A 24495-nucleotide genomic window follows, 5' to 3' on the forward strand; every position below is an offset into this window, starting at 1 on the left:
TCATATCAGACAGTAACATTAGGCTTCAGCCTATGTTTTCCTTTCCCTCTCTTTCACTTAGTTTTGCCTCCAGTTCACCAATTGTGTTAGTCGATAACATCTATCAGCCTGGATTTCTGCCTGCAGGCCTTCAGCTTCAACATGGATTTATATAAAGCGGTATTATTGCACAATAAAGACGCATCCTCTCTGTTGTATTCTGTAGGATCCGTCCCTGAGAATCTCGGCACATTATGTAAAGTCTGTTAGTCAGAGAAGGTGGAAGGAAATATCACGGCGTGGGCGACATAACGGAGGAAATAATTAAAGTATGAACCATCTGTCATCAGAGCTCTGATGTTTCTTCTGCTGTATTTAGATCGCGCCGTAAAAAAAATGAAAATCAAGGCTTGCGCAAGATGGAAAAGCAGTTATCTCCGAGGGCCAAGCACGCAGCGGCGTGAGGCTTAATGATGTGGTAGAACAACACTGAGAGAGACGGTTTGTTATAGAAACACAATCTTCTTTAACTGGATGTTATGTGAACAGCCTTTGGCCTGGCGGTTTTGTGGTCTCTGATAATAGCGAGGGCAGAAGAAGAAAACGGCGTCTGCAGTCCAGTTGGCTTCGGTTTGCTCCATAAGCAGATTTAGTTAGAGACGATAAACGCTCACAGCCATTTCTTCTGCTTCATGCACTTTAAAGCAGGGAAAAAAAACAATAACAACAAGCTCAGAGTTGATCTAAAAGTTACAATCCATGGTTTATTACACAAAAGAGTGATATCCAAAGTATTTTACACATTTTTTTTTTTTACATTTCAATGTTTGTACATGTAAACAGTAATGAAGTAAACAATGTTATCGATACAGTCGTATCACCCGACTATGGTTAAATCTATGAGCTGACGTCACTGTGCTTCCACATCAACTACATTGTTGCTCAAGCATGATCTTGTTAGGAGGCGTAGCATACCACATGAAGCCGAATCTGAATAGACTGCTATGTTATCGGGCATGTGCAAGGTCACGCCATTATTACTTGTTATACAACACCCATGTTGTGCTATTGCCAAAGGTAGAAGGCCGGAGAGGCACCTTTCCACCGCTGTGCAGCATTTGTACCGGTGAGAAGGTAAACTGATGAGGATCCATTTAGAAATGATTAGTAACAGGGTCATCCCGGGTCATTATTAGACCCTTATATCCCCCTCGTTTGCCTTTAGATAAAACACTTGAGCTGTTCATGGGTAAACATCTTTACATTTGCCAAATGAGCATCCAAGCAGAGGAAGTTTGAGAATCCACATCTAAATGTCCTTGAAATTCCCAGACAGATGATGTTGAACAGTGCAGAGTCCAAAGCTGTGACTTGGGAGATACTCCAACAATATAAAATCCTGACGCGACTGCAAAAACGAACAACACTGAAAAAAATAGAGGTGATATGTTTAATAACTCTACAGACGTAGGCTCTGCTGAAAGCAGCAGTTAAAGACATGCATACTCTACAGTACGACCGTACCGGTGCATTTACATCTGCTTCTGCTGAAAAGAAAAGTAGCACTCGAGGATAACAACATGCATAGATTTTCAGTGTTCACATAGCAGGGAAGATACTCGTAAAAAACTAGAAGGTGTGAATAAAACAGCGAATCATTGGACTAATAAACATGACCTGAAAGCACAAGTTTTTAACCAACAACCTGCTTTGGACAGCAGGGTCTCAACAGAAAAAAAAAGGGCATTTCTGATCTACGTTACAAAGCTAACAGCAGCAGTGAAAGGAAACAGCTGGAATTAAAAACTTTTTTTTAGCAATATATTGTTGCCCCCTGCAGGACAACAGTATATTGCTAAAAAACAACAACAACAAAGAAGCCGAAATCTTAAAAAACATGATAAAAATCCGATCATCTGCAAACATTCAGCGGACACCTGAGAAATGTGGACGTTGCGCTGTCTGTCTGAGTGTGAGAAAATGGAAACCTGGGTTGATGGTGCAAAAGTAAAAAGTATAAAAACATTGGATGAGTAAAAAAAAAAAAAGATCTACAAGAACATTCAAATAAATCTTGTGAAACGCAGTGCAATGCACACAGGGCAGTCACATTCCTTGCTTTCACCTGTTTAATTCCTGCTAACAGTTCATAACACTGCTTAAGACCAGTGTGAACCACTCAACCCTCACATTAATACAGTGCCTTGCTAAAGTAGTCACACCCTTTAAACTTTTTCACATTTTGCATTTTAACAACAACATTCTTTGGGGGGAATTTGTCTGTCAGGCCAACACAAAGTGGCACATAACTGCAAAGTGGAAGATATATAAGAATATATAAAATATAATAAGATGCCTTTTCAAAATGTATTTTACAAATAAAAATATACAAAGCATGCATTTATATTCACTGCACCCACGTAAATACTTGGTAGAATCTAAATACAGCGGGCAGGTCTCCATCGACTTCGACCGTCCAGACAATTAAATTTCTGCCCGTCCCATTTTATTTCTGGCTGCATGTTTATGGTAGATGTTCTGCTTGGAGGCTCAACTCTTTAAGACTATCCAACACCCCCCCCCATAAAACTTCTGCATTTAGCTCCAGTCATCTTTACATAAACTCTGACCAGCTTCCCTGTCCCTGCTGAGGAAAAGCATCCCCAAAGCCTGATGCTGCCTTCGCCATGTTTCACCATGACTACGATGTTTTCAAGGTTCTCACACAGATCACGTTTTCCACGTAGAGCAAAAAGTTCAGCGGTGATCTCATGAGATCTGAACACTCAATACCAAATGTTTGCTCTGTCCCCCACGTGACACGAGGCAGAAAGCCAACATGTCCTCGGATGACTTTCTTTCAACAGTAGCTTTCGAAATAGATGGACTTCTGAAGGCAATCGGTTGCACTGGAATCTGGGATACCGATCACAAACGCATGCAACACTTCTCAGATTTATAATTAAAAAAAAGGAAACACATGTACTGTATCATTTTTTTCCACTTTACAATTATGAATGATTTTATGTTGGTTTGTAAAGTTGAGACTATTTTTATTCCTTGGCTTTCAACACCAGCAAGACTTAGTTTGACCTTGTTTGTTTTAAATAGCTTTTCTCGTGTTTAGTCTTTTATGGGTCTTACGTCATATTTATATATATTTTCTTCTTTTAATGTAGGTTTATAGCTTACAGCTGTGTGCAGCACTTTATTTCAGCTGTGGCTGTTTTAAAGTGCCTTTCAAGTAAACACGGTATGATATGGAGGCTGCAACATTAGGTGGCGTAAATATGTCTTTGCAAGGCCCCATAAATTCTTTGTTGTAGCGTGACTGAGTGACTAACCCAGACCAACTCTAGCAGGCTAAAATCAGTCTAGTTTTTACTTCTCAAGTTCAACAGAAAGAAACATGCAGCTAAAATACACAACATCTTAATTGAACACATCTAAACACCACGTCTAACAAAGTCAGAATTTTCCAGTTTCCCATCTGCAGCAGGCAGCTGAGGCCGTGGTCGACTGGCTGCTTTCTGAAACACTGGAACAGAAGCGTGCATTTCATGCTCCGCAAGCGAGGAACAGCATACTGACGCTGTCTGCAGAACTGAATCTCCAAGCCGCAGGTATTTCCAAGATATCCGAGTTTCAACCACACTCCATGGCTCCTAGTGGCAAATGAGAAACAGACTGCAGGGAGACGAACGGAAGAGCAGACGCAAGCGCACGCATTATTCACGACGGGAGTCCGGTTACGACATGCAGCGTGTGCCGTCGCCGCAACGCTGAGACCCTGGAAGGTACTGCGGTGTAACTCGTGTACAAACCAAACTCTTCGGGAAGAGTTTAGGGACCTTAAAGCAAAAACAAAGCGTAAAAAATATTTCCTGATTAAAAGAAAAAAAAGCATGTGCTGGACGACCGTGGTCGCACGTGATGTTTGTGACGCAGCTGCGGACTGCAGCGATGCTGAGATGATGATGATGATGATGATGATGATGATGATGATGATGACGATGATGCTGTAGGCACAAACAAACGTCTCAAAGTTTGCATTTCCTCAACTCAGGACAGCCAAGCTCGGCAGAAGCACATCGATAAACACGCGACACGCGCTCACATGAACCAGGCATCAGAACAAGGAGTTTGTCTATCAAAAAGGTACAAAACAGGTTTAACCATGCACTTTATAGGTTTTCTTTGTCAAATGCACAGGACGGATGTCAACACCCTTCACAACAAGTGAATTGAGCTCAGATTTTTTTTTTCCGTCTTCTTTCGCAGCCCATGAAGTATCTGCGAACGTCAGTGAACATGCTGTAAGGGCAATACGCAGTGTCAGTCTTATTTGGTAGCCACATCACCAGTGTCACTCGGCAACAAGTAAATGTTAAAAGCCACGCGCACACATATCTCTGCCCAAGGCGACGATATAGAGAAAGAAACGCGCTGCCATGCAGAGTCAAAGCAAAGTGCTAGCTGCCACACAGAGAGAGGCTGCAGGGCTTGGGGCTGAGAGTGAGCGAGGTCGATCTGCAGCCTTTGATCTGCATAGTAAACATTACAATTGCTAAGGTTTCCCCACTGAAGCCATGACAGGGCACAGATCCAAGGGCAACCTGCTGGATGGAGCTGGCTGAGGGAGGCCGGGAGGTGGGGCGGGGCGGGGGATGGTGGTGGTGGGGGGTTCACACAACGAGGAGTAGAGGAGTCAAGGCTCTCCGGAAATAGTTCAGGGAGAGGTTCTCAACGGGATGTCTTTGGTGCAGAGAATCCATCAGCAGCGCAAAGCTAGACTCTCAAAGCTGAAATACATAAATAAGCAAAGGGGGGGTGGGGGGTGTCTGTGAGCTGAGGGCTGAGTGATGAGTTGTTGATGCATTGGGGTGTAGCTAAGGCTAAGGCCACTCGTGGTGATAACGCCTCCCGTTCTTTTTCCGCTCTTTCTGGAGATGCTCCAGTTCTGCCTCATACATCATCTCCTGCATCAGGTACTTCTCCCTCCTCATCCGATCGCAGAGGTCCTTCGGCATGTCCGGAATGAGGTACGCTATGAAGGACTTGATGCCGAACACCAGGTGCTGAAAGAGACGTCGGCACTGGTTAGTACACAGAGAAGCCACAGAGTCTACCTGGCACGTTTCCGATGCATATTTCGAGGGACAAATATACGGCGCCTTGCAAGAAGGAACCAGACAAATTTTGTTGAGTTACAAACGACAAACTTCAGGTTGTTACATGGTGATTTATGTCACCGGCCAACACAAAGTAGTGAAAGTTACTTTTTTTTTTACTTCACTGTTTGGTCTCAGGGTAAAAGGAAACATGACGGTGCCGGCATCATGCTGTGGGGAAGATGATAGCCAGTCAAGAGTCGATGGAGCAAAAATGCTGGACCAACAGGTGAGCGAGGCCGTGAATGGTTGCACAGGTTCTTGATCTGATCAGGAATGGTTTACACTGTCTCTCAGGCATCCATATGCACAGGCTGCAGCTACTCTGAGGCGTTTGTTTGTATAGTCATCCATATTGCATATTTTTTCTCACATCGTTCCGTATATTGGCTGCTTTCTTTCCTCTAGTTAACTTGAACATTGCATTTTTATCTCAATATGTCAGATTCTCAATTAATAATTGTGGAATATTTTCCTTTTTTTTTTTTTTGCTTTCTGATAAGTTCCTTCTTTTTTCACTCTAGATTAGCTGTAATTATTTGAAATTATCTTTCTATTCATTTTACCTAATCTAGTCCATAACTCTGTCTATGTGTTTTTGCCACGGCCTGAACTTTCCCATTATGGGACACTAAAGGTATTTCTATTTGTAGTTGCTGGACAATCATGTACAAGGATGACAGAGTTTTTAAGCGTTCGGAGCTACAGTCGAAGGGTTAAAGTCAAAGCATATAATTTGGTTAGGATAGTCCAATCAAAGACCAGATCTAAATCCAACTGATTATTTGTGGCAAGACTTGAAAACAGATGTTCACAGATGCTTTCCATCCAATCTGACTCAGCTTAAGCAGTTTTGTCAAGCTCTATGTCTTTAGATGTCCAAAGCTGGTAAAAACATACTCATAAACACTTCTGGCTCTGAAAAGTACAGACTCAACGGGGGCTGAAGGCAAATACAGGCCACGCTTTCTAATTTTTTTTGATTTTCCGAAAAAATAAAAACAAAGCAATTTAGAATTTCCTTTGCACTTCAGACTCAGGCTCTAATTTGTTTTGGTCTATCACAGAACACCACACTGATGGTTGTTGTTGCAACGTGACTAAATGTGCTGAAGTTCAAGCAAGGGGTAAAATAGTTTTTGCAAGACGCCATAAATATAAACCTCTTGTAGCAAACACAGGAATAACCTATAAGTATTAGACATATGATCACCTGCATCAGGAATATCATTTAATCAAAGCTTGAAGTAACCGAAAGTGACTCTCTGACATTTTTATTTCAGTAACATCATTTATATATATATATATATATATATATATATATATATATATATATATATATATATATATATATATATATATATATCATACAAGAGCGTAGGGACAGACCTCAAAGACGATGATGAATGCCAGCCTGGCAGCCAACACATGCCAGAACTGCAGGGTGAACTCGTAGGGCACTGAGCTCCAAGGCGGCGCTCTGTAGTCTCTGTACCTGCAGTATCTGGACTGGCTGTCGTTAGTCAGCTCCGACATGTCAAAAAAAGACAGGCTGCTGTTCATGTAGCCTTGCAGGCACCTGAGAGGATTGCAGAGAAGAGAGACCATCAGACCACAACACCTTTTTGGCACCCCAGGCTATATTCAAGCTGCGAACACTTTTGTTTAACGCTTACTCATCTGAATGGTGGGGCCCCTTGTCCACACAGGGGCCGTACTTGAAGGCGTAAACAAAGCGGGGGATGTAGTCCGAGGTTATTGCGATGACGAAGGCATTGGTGATGACTGCCAGAACGCCGATACCTTCCAGAATCCCATGCCAGATACCTGTGGAAAACAAACATTTTCAATTGTGTATTCATCATAAAGAGAGGCGGCAAAGGTCAGAAAAACCCACAAGACTTAATAAGGGGGAGGAAATAATATGTTTTCAGTTATGTTTTCGGAAAACACGGCCGAATCTTTCAATGTGCTGCTTTGTCTCTTTTTCTGTTAATATGGTCTCCCACTGAGCTGTAGGCACACACTTCATCCCTTTTTTCTGCACAAAAAAATCGCTGCGTTATCTAATATTTACTGAAAACACTAGAGACACAATGCATGTCTGTATTAAATTAGGCTTTGAGCTATTATTAAATGTCAGGTTAAGCATAAAAAAACCTCAGCTCTTCTAAAGGTCTCAGGGAGAACTTTGCTTTTTATTAGCAGATGAATCTGCAACATGAAGGGCTCAGTGGAGCAAAGGAAATTTGGTGTTTGTGATCTTATGGGGGGGGGGGGGTATAGCATATGGCTGCACAGAGGGACAGGATGTAGAGATCCGTGTCCATCTCCATAGGCTGGACTGTTTCTGCTAAGACTCATCCGTCCTCTTGTCCGTGACGCAGGCGTTTCTTTCAGGCTCAGAGCTCAATGAATGGAGGTCTGAGAAGCAGGTGGTTTGCAAATATTTGTTCACATTTATTTATACATACATTTTAATGTATGTTAAAGAAGAAGGAAAATAGCTGATTTTCAAGATTTGTTACCAATTGAAATCTGAAATGTAAATCGTTCAATTTGTATTCAGCCCTCCTAAGGCAATACATGCCTCATGGCTGTCACTGGGTATAACACTTTGTGCAACAAGGCACTGTAAAATTAATACAGTAGTTTGGAGATGTTAAGAGAGGGTGAGGACCATTTCATGCACTTCATTTACAAAATAAGGGCAAAAAGTTATCCTAGTTGGTCTATTTGCATCAGAGGTAAAAGGGAGTAAAGTTTAGAGGACAGGAATTAAGGGCAGCGATAAAGGATGTAAAAAAAAAATCAGGAGGTGAGAAAAGGGGACGCTGCATCTCTGATCTCGAAATAGCTCAGAGTTTGAAAGTAACAGAGTGAAAAAACAACCTATATCTGTTGCCCGCGCTGGCATGGGCCTCCTCCACTGAGTGACAAACTTGTAGGCATCCAGACGAATCTCAATGATGTTGTTAAGCAGAGCAAGGAGGGGAGCCAGAGGGAAAGCGGCTACAAAAATGGTGGTGAAGCCAAACTGGAGAACTGCAAAAGAAAAGATGTTTTCAGACTTTAATATTAGCAAAAGAGCTTAGATTTTCAGCTTTCAGTTTTTATACCATCCTGGAGGTTTGAGCATAAATCATTTAGCTTAAATTGCTTCTGCAGAGGTTTGTGTTTCATTATCTGGACGTTTTACAACGTGTTGTATTGTAACCAATTTATTTTGGCCGGAAAGACGATAGAAACAGCGGTTTCCACGCTCCGCGTTTGGCATGGGACCCGCTTCAGATCACGGTGAGTTTGGAAATTACAGCTTGAGTTTAATGTTCAGATTTCTAAGCGTACTAAAAACCAAACATAGCAGAGAAAGTGCTACTTTTTTGGGATTGTTGGACAAATGTTCATTTGTCTGTAGATATTCAGTCAGAAACAATTACAATTTCTGATTGAATAATATGGCTAAAATGTCAAACTCAATTTGTGGCAAAGCAAAGATAAAGGAACGCAAAAACACATAAATAAATCCAACTTTTCTGTTCTCTTTGGGCTTAATAAATTTTACCCATTTCCAGATATTCATCCACCAGTCCGTGTGCATTCATCGGCTGCAGGTTCCAGTCTTTGTCCCACTGTGGCAGCTTGGCTTTGTTCTCCACATTCTGGCCTCCTCCTCCTCCTCCTCCTCCTCCTCCTCCTTTCTTCATCTTCCTGCGAGACCACCAGTTCTGCAGCAAGCTGAGGACGCAGGAAGCAATTATTTCTAACAAATGCAGGGCAGGCTTTAAAGGACAGACTTGATGTTTGCTCCCCCCCCCCACACACACACACACACACACAAATGTTAGAGTTGAAAGGCAAAAAAACTAATAAAGGAGTTAAACGGAGCAGTGAACTGAAATCATTAAGCATCAGTGTGTTTTCATGGCGAACAATGTGCGGAGCTGTAACGGTGCATGACATACGGATATCCGAGCTCCATGAAGTTGTTCCAGATTTGTTTGAAGATCATGATGACTCCCATTTGCAGACACAGATCAATCAAACAGCCACTGGGGTGACACTTAAGAAGGAAACGACATTGCAATGATAAACAGCTGCGGCGTCCATTTTTCACTTCTTATGATTCAAAGTTATTAACGCATCTTTTGACACACTCGCTCTCGTTGTCCCCCCCCCCCCTTTCCCTTTCTGATGATTGAAAATCCGAGTTATTGAGGGGCAGGATGAATGGTTTCCCACAGAAACATGGATCATTAGAAAGATGAATCCCTTGAGATTTCTAAATATATCCCAACAGAGAGAGTGACAACCAACTCAGGCTTTTCTGAAATAATCACAATCGCACTCACCTCCTCCAGCCTCCATCGATTAAACAGCTTATTGTAGCTTCCAGGCCTGCCGGCAAACCTGAGGATAATGAGGAAAGCATAATTAGGCTGTTGAGTTCAATCAGGGAAATGCTAATAAATTCACGGCGGCAATACAATGATGCTTAAGGGTAACAATTATGTCAGAAGAACAACAGTTTGTTCCCTCTTTTTTGGACAGGATGGAGCTTAGGAAGAGATGAAACATGATGTCTGAACTATACAGCCAGTGTGAAAATGGCGGGACGCGTTGATAGTGTGCAAAGCTCACGGCACTTACCTTCCGAGGAAGAAAGCGATGTAAAACGTGGAGCTGTTTAAATTCACAAACTGGAAGAGAAACATCTTCAGAGCAAAGCTGTTCTCCCACTCAGACTCCGTGCGTGGGTGCTCTAGACAAGAGGATCAGGGGTCCAGAGGTGTAAAGGGGTAAGAGGGGGGAAAAACTCTGCAGCCATACATAAAAATAAAAGCATTTTGAAGATATGAGTGTAAAAAGACTCACCTAAATTAGTCAACAGGTAGGCCACCTTTTCATAAACCTGACAAAATGAGACTAATGAGGAACAACGGCACAAAGAAGGCTGACAAATATTCTTGCACAAGAAACTGTCTGCACGTCATCAGGAAACAGTTTGTTGGACAGAGCGTTAAAACAGACGCCGCTTGTCCAGACACCCACCACATTAAGAGACATGATTATCATGAAGTTGATGCAGACGCCGGTGCCAGACGTGGCGAACTGCCAGTTCTTCTGGACAAAGTCCCAGTTGAAGGAGGCGAACTTCTCCATCGCAATGAGACGGAAAACCACGACGGCAAACACGGCGGTCAGAACGAGGGAAATCTGAGCAGATAGGACGGGGGAGACGACAGAACTTTAGCTACGGCTGAGGAGACGACGACTACTGGGCAACAGAGATAAATAAACTAATATTTATATAATATTACATAGGAGGGGGAATAGTAACAATTATCATTACAAATACAATTGCCATTTTTATTAATGTTCTCTATAATAATGAAAATAATATATTATAATAACGTAAGACAAAAATCCCTACGCTTATTTGCTTCAATCATATTGTTTGTCCAGCAGGGGGCGACATTACACCACTGCTGCTGCTAATGCCAGCCAAGGTGAACCCAGATGCCAAACAGGCCGATTACACAGAGACCAAGGGGCTTACCATGAAGAATATTCCAGACACAGACACCATGAGCCGACTGAGTTTGTCTGAGAAGGGCTGGAAGGGCTCGGGTTTTCCAGAGATGGGGTTAACCCTCTCCACTCTGGAGTATTTGGCTTCAAACTGAGGCCTCAGCTCCTCCTGAGGAACAAAACAGCGCGTCATGAACTCGAGTTACACCAAACTAGACAACATGTTTGAGGCAGGCTGATTAAAAATAAAACTAGGTCTGTTTCCGAGGTACCTCCTCTTCTTCCCAGTCGATGAGATCCCAGTCGTACGTCAGTTCTGCCCTCCTCCTCTTCCAGAACTCCAGGAATACGGTCGCTGCAGAGGCAATCGGGAATTTATCGTGCTATTGATCTACTCCGATATGAAGCAGACATCAGGAGTGTGTGCAAATGAGAAATGGCTGAGGACACAATGCAGAAGCAAACAGCCCATCATGGTCAGACATCCTGAGTGAAGCGCAGGCTGCAGAGATGTGCAAGGCCCATTATGGAAACAGATTACAGCCATCAGTCTAGCGCTGCAGCGCCTCTGTGCAGACGTTAAGAAAAATGTCAGCAGTATGAAGGTTTTACTCGCACAGTGTTCAGCCTAAGCGTTCAGTTATTTTCTAGCGTAAAGCCTTCAGACTGGAGGCTTTCTTTTCCTTTGTGTTGGTCTCAGTTGTGCGCGCAGAAGAAAACAATGGCCTGTGACTGTCAGGGCGGTTTACGTCTGCTGCTTTGTCACCATAAAAAAGGCTTTCAGAAAGAGTGGGTGGCACACACACACACTGCGAAAAGAAAAAAAATCATAATCATATGCACATATCCATATGCAGTGACTTCCTTAAAGTTTTCTTACTACTCTCACTTCGCCAGGATTTGTCATTGTAAAAAAGTAAAGTGGCATCCTCTAAAGCGGAGGAAACAGGTCCTCTAACTCGATTTTCAAGTCTTGCCAGAGTTTCCAAACTGGATTTAGGTCGGTAAGAGGCCTACAACGCCAGACTCCAGCGGTTGGACTTCTGCAACGTTCAGTATGTCAGTTTCAACACGCCTAGATCAACTGATTAGGCCATTATCAACGCTCAGTTTGTTTCATGTTGGGCATGTCACCCAGCCATTTGACTCAAGATCAAGGACCAAGATTTTGCAGATGATTGGCCACTGAGGAAAGGCATTTCAGACCCCTGATCTAAATCTTCCAGTGTAGCTGTCGCTGTATTACCAGAGACTTTAGTAGCCTCTAGCAGGTTTTTTTCCCCCCGACGATTGACCCGTAATCGGTTCCACCTATCTCCCATAAACCCTGAGCAGGTTCCCTCTGCCTGCTGAAGAAAAGCATCCCCACAGCATGATGCTGGAGCCACCCTGTTACACCGTGGGAATGGGGTGTTTTTAGTAATGTGCAGTTTTAGTTTTTCTGTCATACGTAGCCACTGCATTTGCATACATGTGGAAGTCAGTAGAAACATAACAATATGATATTTATGGAAGTCAGGGGTAGAGATACACAGAACTGATAGTTATTAAAGAATAGTTTACCACATGGGCAGCATGCAGACTTTAGTTTTTTTTTTTTCCAGCAAGTACGGTAGCTCATCTGTTCTGCGTGAGCTCATCACAGACTTGATATATTTGGTATTAAAATGAAAAGAAACTAATCATAAGTTCTGTGAACAATTACATTATTCTTCACCTTCTCATTTTTTTTCTACACTTAACGAGCCAAGCAACATTAATATTTTAAGGTTTATGCATGTATAAGTATGAAAAATTCAAAACAATATATGCTTGATATTTTTTGTCTGTATTTGGACTAAATGATCAACAAAGAGGAGAACAAACTGTTTAGTGATGATAAATATTACTAAAAGAAAATAAATGTAATGTATGAATTCCTTTGGGCTAGAAAAGCTGCAAAACTTTGCTGTTAAAATAAAGGTGTGGAGGTTTATTATACTGCAGCATCACAGAGTTTTGTTTTTAGAAACAGATAAGCAGCTTTTTTTTTTTAGAAGCCTGCACCACCTTTTTTCATGTTGATCTCACAAATGCGCATAGCAGACCTGAAGTGCATTTATTCAGCCCTGCTACTTTGCTCCACATGGCAGAGAGGCTTTGAGTAGGATTCAGAGATGAACCTTCCTCTCTTCCATTTAGTCCAACGAGCAGAACAAAGAATGCAGGTTGTTCCCACTGGCACAGGTGAAGAGATTTACAATGTTGGTAGAACGATGAAACGCTGCAGATTGGGTAATAAAGAGGATGCAGCTGTGGGGAAGCAGCCGCAGCGGACCGGCATCGCCGTGCAGTTTAGAAAACCCCTGCCGAGCCAAACTATAACCTCCCTCTGAGGATAAGGCCAACTATCCGACTAATTACATCAAGACAGCACGCATATAGTCACTCAGGGAGAGCTGGCCATGATTTATCTTCCAGCAAACACATTACAGAGGGAAGCACTTCTGTATTTCCACCACTGAGTGTTTACTGTGCTGAAATTCCCAGCTGAAAAAAAACATAATGTGTTTGAGAGGAAAGCTGAAATCCGAGCGCGGCACAAACACAAGAGAAGCAGCCGGCGTAGAACAACAAACCTACCCCAAATTGCCATGAAGATGGCAAAGAACACAGTGCCGCCGTTGTCGAACAGACGGGTTACCTGCAAATACAAACACCCGAGAGAGAGAGAGAGAGAGAGAGAGAGACTTGTTACTTTTGGACAGTGTTGGTTTGGGCAGCTTTACTTTTAACCGTCTGATGAGCTGCACTTCAAAGACTTCCTGACCCTCGGGTTTAGCGAAACCTTGGTTGAAAACAATTATTTGTTCGTCATGGAGTCAGATAAGCAGATTGGGCAGCATTTCCCATCTGTAGAGCATTCATGAAGCGGCAGCCATAAGCTGATTAGTTTAGGTCGGCGCGGAGGAAGTGAAAACACTTAAAGCGGACCTGAAGGGAATTCACGGCTCAAGCGTGAGGCTTGTCGGGTCAACATTAGCAGCCGCGTTCACTGGCACTCTGCTAAATATACGTATAGCATATGTGAATGTTTTAAGAAACATCTTTCATTGGAGTGGGATTTTACTTCATTGTGGGGAGGGGGAAAAAAATCCCACGTTTACAAAACTGGTTGCAGAGTTATTGTTAGAGCCATCATCAATACTTTGTACGACAGCCCTTTGCCAACATGAGAGCACTTAGCCTACGCCTTTAATATTTCACAAGGTTTGAGCATGGAGAGAGGGACGCTTGAGCATTTATCCTTCCACAATCTCCGTAGACTGTTCAGGGCCCTGGGTTGTTTCATTTTAAGCCTGCTGAGCTATTCCTGAGTCTTTCTGCCCGCTGAACAACCCAATGGTTACCCATCACCGACAATAGGACAATCATATTAAAAAAATAAAAGGATTTGGAAGTAAAACTTTCATCACCGTATTCCAAAAAAAGTAAAAAAAACAAAGCAACTGGACTTGTTTTCCGTAGTTGAAGACGTTTTGCTTCCTCTCCAGGAAGCTTTCTCAATTTAACATGCAAATTCAACAGAAACAGGACCATCCCTTAGTAATGGGCGGTTGTTAAAGCCATTAAGCCAGCAGATTGAACCGAAACTGGTCCACTCCTCTGTAACGGGGAGTCGTTAGGGTTGTTATTATAATAATTATTTGCATGTTATCTAAGACATTACAAGGCCTTTGTTAGGCAGTAGTATAAAGCTTGTTACTCCACATTACTCCAGACATTTTTGAATTGACAAAGCTTCCTGGAGAGGAAGAAAACGTCTTCAACTACGGAAAACAAGTCCAGTTGCTTTGTTTTTTACATTTTTTACTTTTTTTGGAATGACCATGACCTGGATGACTGAGAATCTTCACCAGCATATTCCATCACCGTACTCACCAATTGGGAATGTGGTGCCTTCCATGCTTTACAACCAACCTACCTGGGATCTGGGCTCCTGTACACTTTTAATGCAATACTTCATGTCTTTTGCAGTTTTTTTTGGGGGGGGGGGGGGGTTGTGGGACTACTGGCCCTTTTGTTATTGAAAATATGTTGACAGGAAAGGGGGACTGAGAGAGGGGGAAGACAGGCTGGAGTCGAGCTTGGGTCAGCCGCGTCGAGGACTAAAGGCCTTCGTACATGACCTGAGCGCACTATTCCTCTCACATTCATACTTTACAGGGACCATGACAACAAATTTTACTTTTCTGAGGTTTTGGAGGTATAATATGATCGGTTGTGCACTGATGAGGCCGTGTGAATGTCAAGAGTGGGTACCAGAGGACCTACTCATGGGCGGTCAGCTTTGTTTCTGCATTTACTGCATTTATTTACAGTGAATTAAAAAAGATAAAAAAAAAAAACTTTCTCTCCCTGTCTGAAAAGTAAATTGATGAAACATTTTTTTTAATATGTATCATTTGAATATAATTCCCTAATTGTGACACACCCTCCTCCCCCCCAAAAAATTAAATGAAAATTTGAAATTCAAATCTATTTTAATGATGATATATGCCAGATTCCTATGACTCTGGGATGTTTTGTGGCTTATTTGAGCCTGTAACAGGAGAAACCCAAGTGAGGAAGTGTGACATGATGTGATCAGGTGAAGTCGAAATAAATACTCGCCTTTGCGAAGATGCAGCTGTCACTCAGCGTCCATGGCTTGCAGGTTTCCTCACACATGGGACACATGACGGTTGTGTTGGCTTCACAGATCTCCTTACTGATGGGACAGTCAGTTTGGACGTTTAACCAAGAATTACACATTTCTGGAGTTTAACAAATAAGGTAAAGGGCATTTTCATGACATTTTAAGCTTGGTGTGTGAACTGACCTCACTTGACTTGAGTCCATCGTGAAGAACCCATACAGGAAGACAAAAACACCGACGAGGGCTGCAGGGATTAACATGCCAGTGTACCAGCCCAACCACGCGAAATAAAGGCCGATTTTCTCTCCAAAGTACCGCCTAGGAGCAACACAAAGGCAGACAGTGATTAAAATTTAGTAATAATCTACGCTGAGCGTTAATTGAACTTGGCAGTGTACTTCCAGAGTCGCCTTGTGGGAGTAGTCAGTTAGCTCTGGGGTGGCAGCTTAAGGAGTTAAGGAGGCTGTCGACTGAAAGGTCACTGTGATGCGAAACAAATCGATGGCCGTGTCTTATTCCTCAAACCACAGCGGCCACATTTTCCGTTGGGACGTCGCGTGTCTCCCAGATGACCCCGAAAGAGCAGATTATCTCAGGAGCCAGTAGCTGTTAGAGGTCAGTGTTCAATGTGTGTTTTTGTATGCAGGGTAAAAGTTCTTATAAAGATAAGCAATAAAAAATACTAATCTGATTATATTTGGGGCCTGGCAGCAGTAATCATGTAGCGTATATCCCATGGACCTTTCCACATTACAATCAAAGACTTTACTGTGCTTTTATTGGCGTGTTATGTGTTAGGCCAACAGAAAGTTTTGAATAATTGCAAAGTGGAAAGAGATTCATTTTGTGCAAATAGAAATCTTAAAAGTGTGGCATCCATTTGCGTTGAACTCCCTTTACTCTGTTATCCCTAAATAAGATCCAGTGCAACAAATTGTACGGCAGTGCATAAAAATAACAGAAAGTGTCAGGTAATACAAACTGTGAAGCTTCATTCATGGATAGACAGTTTTTTCTTAACCATTAAATCATCAGCCATGATGTGCTCTAAGCCAGGGTTTGCTGTAAGGTCATCACAGACATGGCAAGAATCAAAATATTGTTTTAACTATTGGCAACTACCTTAATAAATCTGTTGTAACATTTATACCATAACTATGCTTTTACAGTGAAGACTTTTGCTGCTTTCTTTGAATTTAAATGGGTCCCTGCAGAAAAAAGTGCAACAATTCTTTGTTTTTTATTTAAATCATCATTCACTTTTTAATAATTTTACATTTTTTATGGTCTCTTGTATTATAGATAAATATTGATAAGGTTAGCCTCTACTATGTACTTATGTGAAGAGACACAATTATATATTCTGTATTTCTTTAGGATGTAGAAAGGATTGCTGTTGCCTCGTTTGGAACGAGTTTCTGTTTTTGCTCTGTATGCCCAGAGCTGCAGTCCACTTCCTTTGAGGAAACCAGTTGAAAAGCAGATGTTAAGCTGTGTCTGGGTTACGTATAGGTATGGCTGACAAACACAAAGGGGAACATCCTGACAGGATGAAGCTTAGAGCAGAAAAAGAGGTGGTATCTGATGTTCTGTGCCACACTCTCTGCCAGCTCTCCTAAAGATGGCTTAGCTGTGGTCCAGCACTGGGGGTGAAATGATTCTCAGTATTACACACATTGTGTACTTATTTTGTTGCTATTATTTTTGACCTATTATGGAAGAGTGTTAATCTTAACCTTTCTCCTTTTGCATTATTCAGAGAACTGATCCTTCTGGAATAAAGAAACCGGGGCTCTGATACTTGAATGTGCCGTTTGAGCTGAGGGTCCTATGTCTGAAGCGTACATGTTCCTTCTAACCCGTGGAGATGTGAAGAGAAGTGAGGTGGCAATTTTCAACTAATATCCAACAAACCATTTGCTTTTAGTGAAATCTCATTCCATTAACATAGGCGAGACATTTTACTACTATAAATTTGAAATGACCGCATTTATCCTGCAGTACCTGGTTTCCAGTGATGCTTTCAACTAAATTGGCTGTAGGGTCTCAAGTTTCTTCCGCTGGTATTTTGAGGTCAGAAGCTGACAGGTTTAGGAAACATTGCTCTAAGCGTTTGGCTGGCACAACATGATAGTAAAATATCTGATGCGAAAAAGCAGGAACAGCAAGCAAGTACTGTAGAAAGATTGTTGCCAGTGGAAGAAGGTTAAGTTAAAGTATGAAGGAATTTGAAAGTTTCTAGTTGATCCATCACCCAGACATAAAATAGAGAATAAACAAATTCAAAATAATTAAAAAAAATAAAGTAAAATTGTGAGGGATTGCTGCAGCGTTGGTGCACTGAAGTGAAAACCTTTCTGCATCCTCAGCATAAAAACGGCTGAAAGTTAAAACTTAACAAGCTCAATGCATTTTGAAAACAAGTTCTGCTGAAAGATAAATGGAGGCAGAATATGTTGTCAGCACTTAGGAAGCGAGGATAGGAGAAAACATGGTGCAAAATTAGTGTGAAAACTATTCCCTGTTAAAGAAAGCGGTGAATAAAACATTGGAGCAATTCACCGGCGAAGAATGAATCTCAGAGAGAAAACATCACAGTCTGTGCAAAACTCAACTATTTGCTGTACTGGCAAGTTTCCAAATGTTTGATTGTGAATTTTTTGTGACATAAGGAGGAATGGCTTAAGCATAAATCACCATTATGGAAGTTCCTCACAACATTTCTTTTCTATTAGATGATTAAAAGTAAATTTATTGCGGATTGTTCCTGAGTCTTTTACAGCAAATCAAACTTTGCCATCAACTGACCATCTAAACAGGAGAGGTTTATAATTTGGTCTTATTATATGTTTTTATATATCTCAATTAAAATAAATTCCTTTTAATTGTTATTTTGCAACAGAACATGTTTATTCTTTGTTGTGTTATTAAAACCATAATAAGGAAAAACTTTACAGCAATCAAATACATATTTACTTATTATTCTGTACTGTTTGTGTACTTACATGCACAAACTTATAATAAACATATTTAAACTTTTTATGTTTCTAATAATACAGTGCCTCTGCTTTTATGGCTACTCTTGGAAAAGATGTGTAAAAAGACTTTAATTTAACTAATATTTTTCTGCAGTAACATAATCTTGGAGAGAGAAATGTAGAAAATTCGAATCACTAATATGAGGAAAAAATAATCCCATGATATAATGGGGGGAAAAGCATCTGCGACCACACGGTATTTTGTTTAGACGTGTGATGTCTGAGGTAAGAAAGCTATAAATATTGACGTTAGCCCATGTTCTCTAGTTAATGCATTGATTACGGCAGAGACTCAGCAAAGTAGCCGGATAAATGAGACCGTGCAACGCATCACACCCATGTGCACGCCCAGAGAAGTCGGCCCAGATTGCTCTCTCATGAACGGACTGCCCAGTCTATAGAGGCAACAACACTAAATAGAGAATAACTCATTTTATACGTTGAACAATTATAAGGGCATCTATGGGAAATAAATACTTGCGCTATGTACCTTTAAGGCTTTTTCTGCATCGCTACCATACATGCCAACAAGTGTTGTATGTTAATTTATTTACATTCAAAGTCTGAAGAAAAGCGAGTAACATATCTCACATGCCTGTAATTCAGAATCCCATAAAGATATAATGAAAAATAATGAATGAGAAGCAAAAAAACAGTCTTGTTCACATCACTTAACACTTCCTGTTATCTCTTTGTTGTATAAAGTGCACAAGCTTACAATGTTTCAGGAATTAATTAACACATAAGAAACGTAGGAATTCTGCACCCATTGTCAATAAAGAGAAAACAACTTTTTCTCACAAATCTTAAACTACTTCCCCTGTGAGTCTAATTCCTTTAAGGGTGTGAAATATAAGTCAAACACAACAGAAGTCTCAGCCAATAAAAGTGAACAGCTTAAAGGTTCATAAATGTGAAGCAGAGGAAAGTTACATAACAAAACAGAACAGAGCCCAGCTGGGATGTTATGTCTTCAGCAAAATGAACTGCTAGGATTACTTTGTGTCGCATTTAAACAACTCAGCTTTTACGCTGCATGCTCAAAGGAAACCAAGACCACAAAATTCAGAAAAAAAAACAAAAAAAAACAGGGGTCCAAAAATATCTCATGACGCTGTGCTTCAAAGGTGATTACCTGATGAGGTCCAGAGGCTGGTATTTGTACCAGATCCCCCAGCGGGCCCAGCGCTCATACAGAAGATGCCTGTGGTTCTGGGCGCCGTGCGTTTTAATTGGATGTCTGCTCTTGTAACCGCCCTGGAGAGACAGAAATAGTTTGAAAATCTTCCACTGTCTCATTTTACAAATAATAATTAGTATTTTTTTTTCTCCTGCTCAGTTTTTGATCGTTTATTTGTTTTATATATTTTACATTTGCCTATGTGGGAAAAAAAAGGTCCACTTGTATTTCTTCCTGATTCTTGAATCCATAAAATTTTAATTTCAAATTAAGATCAGCCCACCTCGTGCGGGGGAAATGCCGCCTCGTATGTGCTGTTGCCCAGCAAGCGGTTGATGCCTGCAGTAAAGTAAAGCAAATGGTCTCAAACACCCAGAATAACACCACATTAAAAATTCAGCACCAGTCATTAATAGGAAAAGGCCAGACAGCTATAACAATTTACCAAATTATAGAAGTGAAAATCCAAATTAGAGCTAGTTTAAAGTGACGCTTTATGATTGCAGCACTTCTCACGCCTAGGTTTACCGCAGTGCTTGCAAAATCTCGCTGTAAAGTCTCACTAAATTCACGGCACTGCCTGCAGTTTCTCTACCGAGTGAAAAAGGTTCTGACTTGAGGACAAGAGAGCAGTTTCTTTTGGTGCTCTTTCACAAAAAAGCTGATTGTGAGAGCCAGAGGAGGACAGGGGGAAGGTAAAAAAGGATTTCCCGCTCTTGGAGCCAAGTTAATGTTATGTTGTTTTTGCGCGAAAATAAAGTCATCACAAGTATTAACATATTAACTCTAAATCCGTTCCAGCGCTACAAAGCCAAAATTTAATCAGCAAATCATGTTGGCAGAAGCCAGGCAAGTGGGAGCAGAGAAACAATCTGGAAACAAAAGCGGGTGCAGATTTGTGATAAACTGGATGATCCCAGGAGCTTGCAGAAATATAATCAACCCCCCTGAACTTTTGACCAGTTGTCACGTTACAACAACAAACTTCTAGTGTATTTCATTTAATTTTCAAGCCACAAACCAGTACAAAGTAATGCATACTAGTGAAGTGGAAGATGGGGGATGTTTGCTTCTCAAACTGTTGTAAGATTAAAAATCATTCTCCTTTATTCTGACACGGCAAAAATAAAATGCAGTGCAACCAGTGTATTCAGAATGCATCTTATTAATTTAATCTCTGTATAAATCTAGCTGTTCTGTGAAGGCCGCAGAGGTGACCAGACATGTTCATGAAGGCCGAGGAACACAGCAGACAGGTCAGGGTTTAAAGATGTGGACAAGTCTAAAACAGGGTGAGGTGATAAAACAGTATCCCAAGCTTTGAGCATCTGACGGAGAAATGTACAATTCAACAAGCTAAATCGAATTGGATATTGCACAACTGCAGTACAAACATGACAAGACATGGTCTTCTACCTAAGCCGAGAAGATGAGGTCTGTTGAAATGACTATTAGACGTGCACTCCACAAATCTGGCCTCTTAGTAAGAGTGGGAAAAAAGTAAGCAAGTTGCGACAGAAAGACATAAAAGTCACAATCCATGTAGGGGTGAGAGAAAGCATGAGCAATTTTGCTAAAATCTAAAATGTTTTGTCTCCTGTGATGAAAGGAAAATCGGTTGAGTTATGGGCAAGATGGAGCTGAATACAAGGTAATCCTGGATGAAGAGTATATGCATGTGTTGCAATGGCCCAATGAAAGTCCAGAACTAAATCCAATGTGTGGCAAAAAGAGGCCCATCACCCAAATTTTCAGAGTTTGAGCTAATTTCCAAAGACAAATGGGCAAAAAAATTTATTCTGAGATTTTAGTCATATTTAGCTAAACAAGCTTCTTAAAAGTTGATTCAGGGCAGCTGAATACAAACAGTTTTTAAAATTTTATTTGTATAGAATTTTAAAAACCATGTCTCCTTTAGCCTCCACTTAAAAACCATGTAATATTTTGTGTTGGTTTATTATTTGTTACCCATAAATGAATCATATATTTTGGTTGTAACGTGACAAAATGTGAAAAAAAATATCAAGGGGTGTGAATACTTTCGCAAGACATTAGTTTCATCCTCTAAAAGCAAAACAGTGGGTGTGATTTATTTCACAATTCTACAAAAACCCCTAAAGCCAAATTCAAAAAGAGAGGTCTTTAAAGTGCATGTTTTAAGACCTAAAGAGTCCTATTTTACACATATTTGCTTTTGAAAAAAATAAAAGACTAAATGCTTTCCATACATATAGACTGTTGCATATAAAGTCCTTCACTGATGGGACTGTGGTTGATGATGTGTGGAACCGTGTAAGGGTGAAATATGTGTTTACCCATCTTGGATTTTCCGTCTTCGTACTTGGTGCGCTGCAGGACGTGATGGACTATTCTGCTGCGGGTGGAATTCGAGAAGAACGTCTCTCTGTTGTTGACAATGAAACTGAGAAGAGACAGCGTCACACTCCTTTAGTTACTCATCGTGCAGCGGGACATTGTCCCTTCAAAGCCCGTAATGCGAGATGGGGCCATTGTGACGGGGTGGGGGGTGGGGGGGGTGGTGGTGGTTTAGTTTAATTTAGACACAATTCATGATGTCAAGTTTGCGCTCATTATTGAATCAATACTCCACTCAGCAAAAAAAACACAGGCAGACATAGGAGGAAGAGTGGAAAGATGGAAATGCTTTCCTGAGAAACGAGATCACAGAACTTGTCCTGGCTTTCATGGGAAAGAGGCTTTCGCCATAGAATACCACAAACAAACGAGGAAGAAATTATTTAATGGACGGCTGCTGCTGTTCTCTGATGCCTTATTCATGACGAACTGATCTTGCTCTGGTTTCAGAGTTGCTGGCTGAAACTTATAAAAAATACAAGCGCAGCTTTTATCTCCAGCCTTCTAAATCCAACAGGAGGAGATCTGGGGAGGGGAGGATGTGATGGGTCATATTCATACCTCTATCATTACTTATGCCTGTACTGACACTATAGGAGGCTGTGATTGTGCTTGTGAGGTGTTAATCAGGGCATGCGGAGCGCTCTTACTGGTGCATGCGCGCCCTGCTGAAGGGAGCCGTGTAGCAGTCAGTCTCCTCCAGGTCGGGCAGCGCCTCTTTGTCCAGCTTCATGGGATTTCGAGGGAGCCAGCTTTTTATCTGCTGACACCTCAGATGAAACCTGCTGCACAGGCGCACAGAGAAAACAGGATTAATGGGGCAGATTATCAAGCAGATTGTTGACTTGGGCATGAGATGATGGATGCCGGTTAACCTTGTTCAGCGCACAACCTTGATGCCCCCCCGCCCGCCCCCGCCCCGCCGCAGGCAACATGTTTTAAAGCACATGTCCTGCTGATATTTATTTATTTACTGTACGCACGTTTCTACAGGAACATGTGAGCCGGGATAAATACAGTTTGCAGGATTAACCGTATTTTTTTTTTCTTTTCAGCGTCACAAACTATGATCCAGAAATCAGAAAATGAGAACTGATTTATGCCTATACTCTACAGACAAAGCGTCTTCTTTATTCAGCGTCTAGGTATAGTTTCTTAATATGGGAACAGTTACAGCTGTCTACATGAAACAAAGCTGGAGTACAGGTGGGTGGGAGGGGGGTTACAATTATCGTTTCAGTGTAGGGGTAACAAAGTGTAACCTGGTTTGGCCTGTTTGTGTAGGATGAGCTGCCTTATACACCTCTAGTTGCAGATTGAAAAGCATGCAAACAATAAGCACAACAGATAGGCACAACTTTTATTTATTGTATTTTATAAGAAAGAGTGAGAGTGAGAGTTAGCAATCTGGGACTAATAACTGTATGCTTAAGAATAGGAAACGTCCTAAACGATGATGTTTGTGCTCTACTTGGAAACTACTCTTCGCACACTGGAAATTAAATAATACATCAAACAGTTCAACTGAGATTGTATTTACTTCATTTTCTTATTTTGGGGGTACTGATAATAGGTAAAATCCACCATGGAAGTTGTTTTCCACAACACATTGTGTTTTGCATGTAAGCCAAAAGGTTTTATTTTCGTATAATCTCACCACCTTCTTCCACACGTCTGCTCTGTTCCCTACGTGGTTTGTGGCAAAATGAAAAACAGTGCTTCCAAAGATATTCTGTCTCATATATTTCAAAGCTGGTAACACAAAACAGTTTTTGGTGTTATTAGTTTAAAAAAAACAAACACTTTGTGCGGCCGGTGAGTACTTTTGACTTGACCATTTTCCACCCACATAGCAAAAAGTTTGGACGACCCTTATTAATATAACTGTAACAATAATGGTTACTGAACTGAGTTATTGAAACAAATGAGCTCTTTAATAATATTCTAATTTACTGAAAATGTACATTTTAACGAGGGTTTAAACAGGTTTCACCACAGATCCATAAAATGTGAGGATATACAGATGAACAAAGATAATTTAGCAAATATGTGATAAGATCTGTGCCCCCCCCAATTTCCCTGCTCTATTTTAACAGAGGTGGATATATCCGGCTTCAGAAAGTAAAAACCCTGTCTAGTTTTCCTTCATCCTGGATTTGAGTCTTTTTACCATCTTCAACTCTTCTGCAGCCACTAACCTGTTTCCTCCCTCTGCCTCCTGAGGTTTCCTGTCTCCCCGGAGTTTATTCTTTAAAATAAATCTGTCAAATGTTCTCGTCTGGCAGAATTTTCAGATCCCCCGTCTGGCACATTGAAATATGTCCTTATTTTCCTTTATGGTGTTTATCCTTCTTTGTGGACTTTTACAACTTTGTCTCCATTTAAAAGCAGCATTGTTCTAGTATGAAATGCCTTTCACAAGACTTAACCAGTGTTGAAATTTAACTAAAATGAACATTTACACACAAAAAAAACTGTCTCACAGATCCATGTTACTCTGCTTAAACAAAGACAGGTAGGTAGAAGAAACACATTAGTTCA

General features: G+C 41.2%; 1 protein-coding gene across 4 annotated transcripts in view; it reads right to left on the reverse strand.

Annotated features, from left to right (window-relative positions):
- Positions 1–717: 717 nt before the first annotated feature.
- Positions 718–24495, reverse strand: part of ano3 (anoctamin 3) — a 66833-nt gene continuing 43055 nt past the window's right edge. For 3 of the 4 annotated variants that reach the window (XM_036148679.1, XM_021307420.2, XM_012880297.3), the window contains 19 exons: positions 22605–22739; positions 21894–22000; positions 19862–19917; positions 19534–19655; positions 15544–15678; positions 15336–15432; positions 13305–13365; positions 10955–11037; positions 10711–10851; positions 10203–10367; positions 10026–10062; positions 9801–9912; positions 9503–9560; positions 9116–9213; positions 8716–8888; positions 8043–8195; positions 6827–6977; positions 6540–6729; positions 718–5057 (listed from right to left, as the gene is read on the reverse strand). In XM_036148679.1, the coding sequence (XP_036004572.1) occupies positions 4875–5057; positions 6540–6729; positions 6827–6977; positions 8043–8195; positions 8716–8888; positions 9116–9213; positions 9503–9560; positions 9801–9912; positions 10026–10062; positions 10203–10367; positions 10711–10851; positions 10955–11037; positions 13305–13365; positions 15336–15432; positions 15544–15678; positions 19534–19655; positions 19862–19917; positions 21894–22000; positions 22605–22739 (2257 nt within the window). In that variant the 3' untranslated portion in view covers positions 718–4874. The remainder of the gene's footprint in view (positions 5058–6539; positions 6730–6826; positions 6978–8042; positions 8196–8715; positions 8889–9115; positions 9214–9502; positions 9561–9800; positions 9913–10025; positions 10063–10202; positions 10368–10710; positions 10852–10954; positions 11038–13304; positions 13366–15335; positions 15433–15543; positions 15679–19533; positions 19656–19861; positions 19918–21893; positions 22001–22604; positions 22740–24495) is intronic. The other variant, XM_036148676.1, reaches the window with a different exon arrangement.

The sequence above is a fragment of the Fundulus heteroclitus genome, chromosome 2 (assembly GCF_011125445.2).
Source record: "Fundulus heteroclitus isolate FHET01 chromosome 2, MU-UCD_Fhet_4.1, whole genome shotgun sequence".
Lineage (NCBI taxonomy): Eukaryota > Metazoa > Chordata > Actinopteri > Cyprinodontiformes > Fundulidae > Fundulus > Fundulus heteroclitus.